The sequence below is a fragment of the Embiotoca jacksoni genome, unplaced genomic scaffold, assembly GCF_022577435.1.
Source record: "Embiotoca jacksoni isolate LCO1_2020_lvr unplaced genomic scaffold, fEmbJac1.0.p SCAF_7, whole genome shotgun sequence".
Lineage (NCBI taxonomy): Eukaryota > Metazoa > Chordata > Actinopteri > Embiotocidae > Embiotoca > Embiotoca jacksoni.
In genome coordinates, this window is record NW_027185425.1 from 634,231 (window position 1) to 645,000 (window position 10,770).

The 10,770-nt window shown below is 44.2% G+C and overlaps 1 protein-coding gene across 1 annotated transcript in view; it reads left to right on the forward strand.

Annotated features, from left to right (window-relative positions):
• The first annotated feature begins 1,024 nt into the window (after positions 1–1,024).
• Positions 1,025–10,770, forward strand: part of erf (Ets2 repressor factor) — a 32,507-nt gene continuing 22,761 nt past the window's right edge. Inside the window, 1 exon segment of the mRNA XM_069176524.1 lies at positions 1,025–1,430. Coding sequence (XP_069032625.1) covers positions 1,409–1,430 — 22 coding nt within the window. The 5' untranslated portion in view covers positions 1,025–1,408.

Below are 10,770 nucleotides of genomic sequence, written 5' to 3' on the forward strand. Positions count from 1 at the left end.
TTACACTGTCAGCGCGTGTACAAACTTACTAAAAGGTACTAGTGTACAATTTTTGGAGCATCCAACTTTGGTGTCCTGCAGTAAAGCAGATTACTAAAAAGGTTTGTTTGTTTTTGTGTAGATGAAAACAAACAAACCTGTTATATTTCAGTGGAAGCTAGCTTTTGTAGTTCCCAATGCACGTTTGATGCTTTTATAATCCTCTGTTGTTGATCAGTTGTGGTTGTTTGCGTCCTGATGCTAAATGCAAAAATGTTCCATCTCAGTTAAAACTGACAATCAATCGTGTTGTTGCTTATGATTAATCATCCACGGGCCATTACAAATACAGTATATGACTTATTAAAATTAACCCTCGATGGAGCTTTTAGCGCCCACGAAATCCTAAAACATCTTCCAAAACTCACTCGGTTGATCGTTAAAGGGAAAATAGTCTTTCAAAACAACAACAACAACAACAACAACAACAAAAAACAACCCTACATAGACGATCTTTGGTAAGATGTGGGCGTTAAGTTCCTCTCTCCCTCCCTCCGTGGGTCAGCGTGGGCGGCCCCGTGTGGCAGGAGGAGAGCGAAACACGACACCCCGCCAGAGGAAGGGGAGGGGGGGGCTGAGAGAACACGAAGTCTCCGAGCGAGTGGAAAAAGAAAAAGTCTGAGCCGGAGAAAGAGAGGGACGGAGAAAGAGCAGAGTTGGCTCCGGTACTTTTGTTCCTTTCTGAAAGCGCCGCTGTTTTTTGACCGTCGGTGAGGAGGATGATGATGATGAAGATGATGATGATGATGATGTGGAGGACGAGTCGACCATGCGACACCGTTGCAACAAACGGGACGAACATTTAGACTCGCCGCATTCCGTTGCTCCAGCACCGAACAACGGCACCACGACTCCTCCAAACTTTGACCTGCGCCATTCAGACCCGGACGGCTGGATTTCCCCTCCGGAGGGAGACTCCCCGCACCGACGACCTCCGCGTTACAAAACAAAACGCTCCGGCACAAAAGTTTGTTAATTTTTTTTTTTTTTTTCTGTTTTTTTTTTTTTTTTTGTAATTTTTTTTTTTTTTTTTTTTTTTTTTTGGAGCAAACGCTGATGTGTCGTGATAAAAAGCAAAAAAAAAAAACAAACTCCACGCGAAGTTAGCGGGCAGGTTTTCAACTTATAAAAATAAATAATTAAAATAAATAACTAAATAACTGACTAAAGTCCGAGCTCGTCGTCGGGCAGGTTGTCTCCGACGAGCCGCTCGTGAGAAGAACACCGGAGGGAGGAGCGGGGTGTCGCGGCTAACTTCACGAGCTAACTCGGCTAAAAAAGAAAAAAAGAGAAAAGCGAACCAACGTCTAAAGTTACGAGGCGACGGGAAAGTGAGCGAAGCAGCGCGGCGAAGACGACGACGACGAAGATGAAAACCCCGGCAGACTCGGGTAAGTTGACGGCCGCACTCGTGAAATGAACTTTTTTATTTTTTTTTTATTTCTTTTTTTATTTCTTTTTCTTTCTTTCTTTCTTTCTTCTTTCTCCCTTCGGACGCTCGCTGTTGTTCTTCCGATGAAAACAACAGCGAGCGTAGCTTCGGCGGCTAGCTGGCTAGCACGCTAACAAACTCTCCGCTCCGGGGGGAAAGTGGGACAAAATTATGGCGCTGAAGCGGATCCGGACTCTCTTGTTGTTGTTTCGGCGACACGAGAAAGTCGGTCCCACTCGCGTACCGTGGTGGGTGTTTTATTTATTTTTTTCCCCAGCTAATGTGAAGCGAAGGGAACCACAGATTACTTTTTTTTTTTTTTTTTTTTTTTTAATTTATATATTTTTTTATAACATTATATTTCGACGACATTTAAGTTTAAAACTGAAACTGAGCGTTTTACAGGGAAAGCCGGAGCCGTGGTGAGCAGTCAGGGTCGGGGGCCGAGGTGCGACTGTAACGGGGAGATAGATGTTGGTGCTCCCGTGCGGGATGACTCAAATTTAGTGAAACAATTTGAAATTATAACGCCACGCATCATTAAATCCACACGCAACAACTGGCGGTGTGAGTGCTGGATGGTAGTAACGCACCCACACTGTCCCTGCGGCCCCTCATCTGAAAAAAACAAAAGTACAGCGAAGATATAAAGGATATATTTCATTGTTTTTCCCTGAAAGACACCGCAGAAGGATCCTCTGACAAAGTGGTTGCTGCGGAAAAATGGAGCATAGTGTTAAAATCCATGTGCTTTTGAAAAGCTTAATAAAGTTGGACGTTTTATGTGCAGGTCCGGGGATCAAGGCCAGGTTAGATTCACTTAAATGTGAAGTTTATTCAGCTTTTAACAGATTTGTATTCACAAGGAAGTGATTATAGAGCAAACAAAGTTGACGTTTTGACTTATTTTAAGATGAAGCCAACCCACATTTCCTTTTATCACCTACATCAAAGTCTAAAGACAGAAAGCAGCTACGTGATTGGATTGAAGGTTGGGGGGGGGGGGGGGGGGGGGGCTTCAATGCCACTGCAGTTGATAAGTTTGGGGGGGGGGGTGGTGTTGTGGTTTGCTGAGGTGGTTAAAACGCTCTCTGTTAGTACACTGCTGTGGACTCTTAAGAATAAATCAGGAAACATATTTTCATCTCTTTGTTTACAAAGTATTACGTCCTGTTTGCTTCCTGTTAAGCCCTTTGTAAATAAACCTGTTTGACCCTTGACACACGAGAACCGCAGCCAAGTGGTTCCAGTGTAGTCGACAGCCTTGCTGGGAAATTAAATGGGAGTTAAACCCCAGAAATCTCAGCCCCCTGCTTTTTATTTTTTTATTTTGTTATTTTTTTTTTTTTTTTTTTATAAATTCCACTCATTTTTTGGTTTCAATGAAATGATTATGATTTTCCAGACTTAGGTTATGATTTCTCCTCCATTGTGCATTTAGGTGCTCTTAAATTCAGTTTAGTCAGAAGTGCTTTGTGGTGAACTCGGGCAGGCAGAGATCCAGTACCCATAATGGATGTTTCAGAAGGGAAAGCCTCGCCACAACACAACATCATAATTAGAAATACGACTTTTAGATCTCTGTACTGCCTGAGATAACTTTTTATATCACAAAACAGTCGTGGATAACCTAAACACGAGCAAACATTTGCACTGGCTCTCTTCTCTGTAGCTATATGGGTGTAATAGTGAGGAAATAAAGTGCTGAACTAAGTTTAAATGACCATATTTAGTGGTTAAGGACATATTAAACAAGCTTTTTCATTCAATTCTACTTCGCTGATTTACACCAGACCCTGAACTACATTTTTTTTTTTTTTTTTTTGTCTGTGGGTCACAAACATTCAATTCAACGTTTTTTAACTGGAGGACACTGTTGGAGAAATTAAGTTTAATGAGATTGTGAATATGCAAAAGTGACCACTTTATTTCCAGAGCACCACTCGTGCAGCTTATTTCAAACTTCTGAACAATGTATTCTCTCCTAATGACTCCCATTATCTAGAGGATCACATTAGTTAGGTTATTTTGCATTAAACTACCTTGTTTTTTTGTGCCATGCAGCAGAAGATGGCACATGGGTTTAATTCATTATGAATTCCTTTTAGGTTTGTTTGTGCTTTTTCGTTTACAGATTGGAGTTCATGCTGTTTTTTGGTGTGACGGCTCAGCTTTTAGTTGAAAGCCAACCTGGTTTCTAAGTTTTCAGCGGTTCCTGTTTTTCAGTCTTTACCGTGTGATTCATACAAACTTCCTTTAGTTTCTAGGAATTCAAGTAAAGCAGCTTTTTTCTTTCTTTCTTTGCGCTGGTGAGTCACGGCTCTAAATGAAGCCGTGTATCTTCAGCAGTGACATAAGTATATGACAAGGAGACCCATGCTAATATTAAAGGGCCCATTTAGGAACCCTGATCTGTATCCACATGCAATATATATATGTATATATATATATATATATATATGGGTCAAGCTCCACGCTCTTCCTATCAGGAAGTCTGAAGTCTGGCCTCACCAGCACCAGCTCCAATTTTCCGCTTGTGTTACTCCTTATATCAACAACGAGCCACATGTGAGACTTCACAGCTGTAGACAGCCAGGACCAGCAAGCCTGCACACTTTGTTACTGTGTGTGTGTGTGTGTGTGTGTGTGTGTGTGTGTGTGTGTGTGTGTGTGTGTGTGTGTGTGTGTGTGTGTGTGTGTGTGTGTGGGGAGTGAAAGGAGCCATACATGAGCAATTAGCTAGTGTTAAGTCTGGTAAGGGCAAGGCTGCTGTTTATGACCGTGAGCTTTATTTATGTGTTTGTGAGTGTAAATGTGTGTGTGTGTGTGTGTTCATGCACACATAGCATGCAAAGTGTGTGCCCATATGTCTGTCACTGTGCGGTCTTACCTGACATTGATGTGGTCACAACAAAGTGAGTGTTTGACTTTTACCAGCGAGACCAAATTGCCCTTGAGGAAGACCATTTGGTTGCGGGCAGTTGACTCAGCCCTTTGTAATTACAGGAAGAACAACGAGACGTCTTTATGCATATTCAAATAGCTCTAATAACACTGGTTAGACCAAAGCTAATGAACCGCAAGCTCATTTTGTTAAAAAGTGATGCCCCTTGGTTTCCTTCGGGAAGGACGCTGTCTCACCATTATACTGAATTATACCGTTGGCAGCGGAGACGGCGCAATTACGCTACAAGTCGAGGCCAAAGTTGGGAAAGTTTGTAGAGCCATGTGGTTGTTCAGGTTTTGTTTAAGGACACTCTGTCTCTGGGTGATTTAGTGGAGATGCAGTCATGGGCGCTTTGTCTGCTGCAGTGTGAAAAAAACAAAAGTAAAAAATGAATCGCTGGTGATACCTGCAATTATTTGATCATATATTATAAGTGGGGAACCCCTGGTGTTTCCAGACGGGGAAAGTCGGAGCATTTGATATATTTGTGGGCCAAGTCGAGGATATCGGGGAATGTTTTGTTTGTTTGCATGTTTACATTTTAGTTGCCATTTATCAAAATATATCATTTTCCACATATGTAGCTATAACGTTAGTGAGTTATTGTCAATATGTATGTTTGGTAGCATTAGCGGTCACTGACACAAAATATAGCTTATGAGGTTGCGAGCTCATTACTGTTATTGCCACTGCAACTTTGCTCTCAGGTCTCTCCAATAGACATTGAATGATGCCAAACCCCCCCCCCCCCCCACCACCTCTAAAAAAACAAAAACAAAAAAAAACAAGCCCTCAAAGCTGGTGTGTCTCACAGGATGTACATTTTCCCTGTTTTTTTTTTTTCCGCCCATTATGTGGTTACCGTGAGTGATCAGGTCGACTCAAAGGTCTGACCCGATCACATCCCTGATTACTACTGAGCCGAGCCCGGGCAAGCAGACCCTGGAAAAAACGACAGCAGAGTGACGTCAGCATTTCTCTGGCGTGCAGTCGAGTGGCAGCCCAGGTCAGCGCTGCAGCGAGCATCTCGCTCAGTTACAGCGGGGGCCCTCTTTTCCTGGAAGTGTGTATGCACAGTGGCTTCGGTGACCCGTGCGAAGTGCAGAGAGCAGACAACAGGTTGCTCGAGTCGGGACATGCTGGCCAAACAAACACCCAAAGCCTCACGCACAGGAAAGCCCGGCAGTCCTGTCGGGGAGATGGGCGTTGATAGACGTCCATTATTGAGCCGTGATGCTTTTTTTTTTTTTTTTAATTCTCAGCAGGCACATGTGGACTTTTTAGTTGTTTTTTTTTTTAGTTGTTTTTTTTTAAATTTGCCTACGGGCACTATAGTGGTTGTTGTAGCTGCAAGGTAAATGTTAAAAGCATAATCCATCCTCTTGTGCTGTGAAACCATTAGGAATCATCAATTGGTAATGTTGCTGCACGGCAGTTGCTTTTGACAAACTGCGGTAATTTCCACTTTTTGTACACACTCGACGTGAAGTGGACCCGCTTCATCTGCCCCGACTGCAATTAGTACGATGCCCAGGTGAGGTTTTTAACAGCGCCCAAAGACTGTGCTTGAACCTGTAAAATGCAGCTGTGGGCTGCACACGTCGATGGAAAAGCAATAACAATAAAGAAAAAGTTTTTCCGGTGGAGATTAAATAAGCTGTTCTGCCTGCAGTGTATCACGGGCCTGCTGTGTGTTACGGGAGATGTCGTTGTCTCCGTCTCCTCAGTGATGAGTTCTTCTGTGTGATCGTCAAAACATCTGTTGAAAATGTGTTTGAAAGAAAGCTTCTGCTCCATGATTGAGAGGCTGACACCAAAACCTGACATTTATCTTGATATCTTATATAGCTCAGTCCGTTTTTTTTTATTGTCAGACGCTATTGTTGCACTAAAAGAATTCTTGAAGTGATGCCACAGAGTCTGCACTCGGCCAGATATTTGCAGGGAATAATAAAACGAAATGCGTCAACAACCACCAATACCTGTTTTTTTCAGACACTTTTTTTTTTTTTTTGAGCTTCACACTTCAGTCTTCCTCAGCCCGAGCTCAGGAAACCTAGTGGAAGAACCCTGTGAGGCCAAACATTTATCTGAGCACTAACTTTCCATTTAATTTCACTATTAGGAATCCAGCTTTGGAGCCGTCAATAAGCAGAAACACAAGCCTGACTTGGACAAGGTGCAGGCCTCTTCTTTATCTGTGCACTGTCGTTCGTAAAGTGCAGACAGGATGACTTTTTTTTTTTTTTTTTACTCCAAAGAATGTGCTCATCATCTCTAACTATCTCCCTCAGTGGGCCTGTAGGCTCAGTATCAGTAAGTATTTATGATTGAGCGAATCTGTGTCGGCTCCTTGACAGCTGCAAAGCCCCCCACCTCCCCCCTCCCCCCGCACACACACACACACACACACACACACACACACACACACACACACACACACACACACACACACACACACACACACACACACACCAGAGCAGATGAAAGGGCGGACCAGGTCAAGTGGAACCAACGTACTCGCTTCGCTGGGCAGATAAGGAAGAGTTCTGCAGGAGGACAGATATCTCTGAAACACCTGACAGGATACGTGGTTTCCGGCTTCGCTGTTGAGTCTCTCGCACGAAGTTTGATAATTACAGCTGTACAAAATGCACATAAACCTCAAGGGTTTATCGTGTCATCCTTCTGAGTACCTTGATAAAATGCAGACTGTTATTTGTCCACCGTTCGTCCTTGGAGCTCCTTCTGGAGGTTTTTGAATCAAACCAAGGCTGAGAAAGACAGAAGGTGTAGAGGTAGACTTGTGTATTGTCTGTGGCTGTTTCTTTGGCTGGAGGTGTGGAGACTGTTATGGCTATCGTCTGTGCTTCGTGCAGACCGAGAACAGGGGATGGAAGGGTTGCCTCGGTTTGGTTTTAGGTGGCCTTTATGGCCCTCTACACACTGCAGAAAGGAGAAGGGCACCGACTAGGTGTGGTCTCTCTAATACCGCCCACGTTACCAGTGCTGGCGGTCAAGTCGTTACAACCAAGTTGGTGTTAGAGCAAAGAATATCCACCTAATGCCATCTGTTTTTTTGAGGGAGTCTGCTTTTAACAAAGAAGAGTGGCGAGAGGTAGCCTGCCAGGAAATTAGAGTGACCTACAGTGGGTGGCAACATCTGTTAAGTGTACAATAAAATAGGAGCGTTGGCATGCCGTAAAGTCCCAACTGTGGCATTCGTTGGCAATACATCGCAATAGCAGTGGAAATTTGGCTAATTTAGAAGCCAGTTGTACAATGATGCAAAAATGAATCGGAGACATTTTCTCCCAGAGAGACCACCTCGAGAGCCACTGAGGGAAAATCCTGCCAGCAGGTTGCAGTGAGAAAGAGAAAAAAAGAGCTCAGTTTGGTTATGGTGGCTGTTTGAACGGGGCTGATCCAGTCCAGACCTTTCCGGCCGCGGTCCTTGTTGGCATCGCACGTGCATTTTTAGACCACACTGCTCGGTTGGACACGTTTAGATCATTTTTATTCATATTCTCATAAATAAGTATTTCAAATCTCAATTTGCTGTCGGATGCCAACCTAAATCTCTAAATCTAAAGCAAAAGCCTGTTAAGAGTATGGCTAAAACCAAACTGTGGGAATATACAGTTTTGTGTGCGTCTCAGTTCTCTGTGGTGTCGATGTTTCTGTGATGATTTGTGCTTTCGATCTGGACCTGAAACTTGAGCAGAGAAACGTCAGAATTTGTATGAAAGTTTTGGGGAAGTGAAAGAAGTCGCAGGAAGTCAAATCTGGTGAGTGCCGGCCCCAAAGTGCCATCAGGTCACAGTTAACCCGATGCACCATCTTCGGTCTCGTCTTATTCACAGACTTCACGCAGGGACCCGATTCCCTGACCGTCATGTAAACAAGGAATGCGGGTTCTGTAATCCGTGTGAATAATCAAAGGAACTCCGTCAGCGTAGCGAGATTCCAGCCAAAGAAGTGCGATTTCTTGAACATGAACAAGCGTAAAGGATTTTTTTTTTTTTTTTTTTTTTTTTTTTTTTTTTACAAGAATGCGTGTGCTTGACAAAAAGACTGGCAGTGCTCTCTAGACCGAGAGGAGACGTCGTCACTCAGAAAAGTGTCCTTGTGTCCAAAGTAATTAAATCCAAAACAAAGACACATCTGACTGCAACTAGCAGTCTGACATATTTTCTGTGTATGAAAGGGACCTCCTGGTTTCTAAGCACTGCAGACAGAGAACGATCTGCTTCAACAGCAGCAGTAACCCTGAACTCACACTTTATACCCGCGACATGTCGGCATCGCAGGTATTTGATGACTTGTCATTCAATCCTGTGAGATCGATGACCGTGAGGACAAGTAGTAGCCATGAATCTTTCCTTTTTGTTTTGACGATGGTTTTTTTCTTCAATTATCATTCAAATTTGCAAAAAGTTGTCCAACAGTCAGTCAGAGCTCAGTAATGTTCCGGGTTATACAACAATTAACTGATGTCATGAACTACGGATATATTCACGACAGTTTTTTTTCAGTGGCGACTCGTTGAGTCTAGATTAATGAGATGAAACCAGCACGGTGACTTATGCCACATTTGAATTTTCTCGCAGCAACAGTTCAAATGCCTTTAAATGACACAATATACAGTTAAATTGCGTAATATTTAGACTGGGTGAAGTCGAATGGAGCACGGGGAGGTTTTCGCGAGCAGTCGTTTGTTTAGTCTGGGACCATTAGTGTTAAGAAACCCTGTCGTGGTCTGCGGAGGAAGATGAGCAAGCTGGAGAACGAGGTGGCTTCAATCTTCCTCGGTTGTGTTCGCTCCACTTATCGGTCTGTTGGGAAGCCTGTGGCTTTCTCTCTCGCTCCCTTATGGCTGTCATAACTCGTCCTGGGAATCCGTGTGTGGTGTGTTTATGTTTGATGTGACTCCCTGTGCGCCACCGTCTCACACATAAAAAAAAATGTATGTTTGTGTTTGCGGAAGGCTACTTGCCTGAAAACTTTTTATTTTTTTTATTTTTTTTTGCACCCCCCCCACCCAACCACAGAAACACAAATACAGTGGACATACACACAGACATCTTCACCTTCTCACACACCCGCATTCAGACGAAAACAAGAGTTCAGCGAACCCTTTCTCTCCATAACAAATATGTACACGTTCACTTTCTTTTTCACACACACACACACACGCGCACGCACACACACACACACACACGCGCACGCACACACACACACGCACACACAATGTACAGCCAGCAGGCTGCCGCACATATTCTGTATCTGGGCAGATGAAAGCAGGAAGCGATCAATGAGCAGGCGAGGATGTGAAGACACCGGGTGCGGTTACAGGCTGCGTTACGACGGCATCTTTCCACTAGTTGGTCACATAACACCGACCGGTGGCCGGTTCCTGTGTTTGGTTGTAACGAACAAAGCCGTACAAAAAAATGTTAATGACTTTAGCCGCTCGGTCTGACCCAACAGCAGTGACGGAGCCAAACGCCGCTCTGCATTTCTAATCTACAATCCACCTTTTTGCGTTGCCAAGCGTAACAACATCATTTCAGCAGCCGAACGGGACTGAAAGGTTTGGGCTTGTCTTGTTGGCTGCTTCAGAGGTAGCGACCATAAATTATATTAGTGATAAGAGTAACCCCGTTTGATCAGGTCAGCACCATCAGCGAGCCATAAACTTAAAGTTTGCCGTTTCTCCCCCGTCTGCCCTTTTCTTCATCACCCACAGCGCTCGAGCCGAGCTGACGCTCATCAGCGACCTCCAGCTGCGGGCATAATGGGTTTCGTGCACATACCGGTTTAGATGACGCGAATGAAACAAATATCCTAAATGAGAAAAGAATGCAGAACCGCTAACTGCTGAGTAACGTTATTACACGTTGGATTTATTAAGTTGAACGAGCCGTTTTGGTTCTCACTCATGTGACCCGTTTGGTGTCCCTGCAGGTCGTTTGAAAAGCCCCGTGATGAATGAGTCGGGTCTCGCTTTTTATTGAGAGTCAGTTAGTCCCTCAGACACTCACTCACTCATCTCGCTCACTCGCAGCATGCGCACTTTATTAGGAGGGCCTCGGACCCCCCACGTGCCATGAAAATGGGGTGATATCTGTCTTGCATTAACACACACACACACACACACACACACACACACACACACTCTTTTAATTTTCTCACTGCAGCACGCGAGCGTGGCGTGCTCATTTGGGCTGCCATCTCCCTGCGGTGACGCCGTCGTGCCTCTGTCTTTAATGTTTTTTACACAGGGAGCGAGCCGCTCTGTCTAGAGACGGGAAGATCCAACTTTAATGCAATAGAGGAATTAAGACCGCGG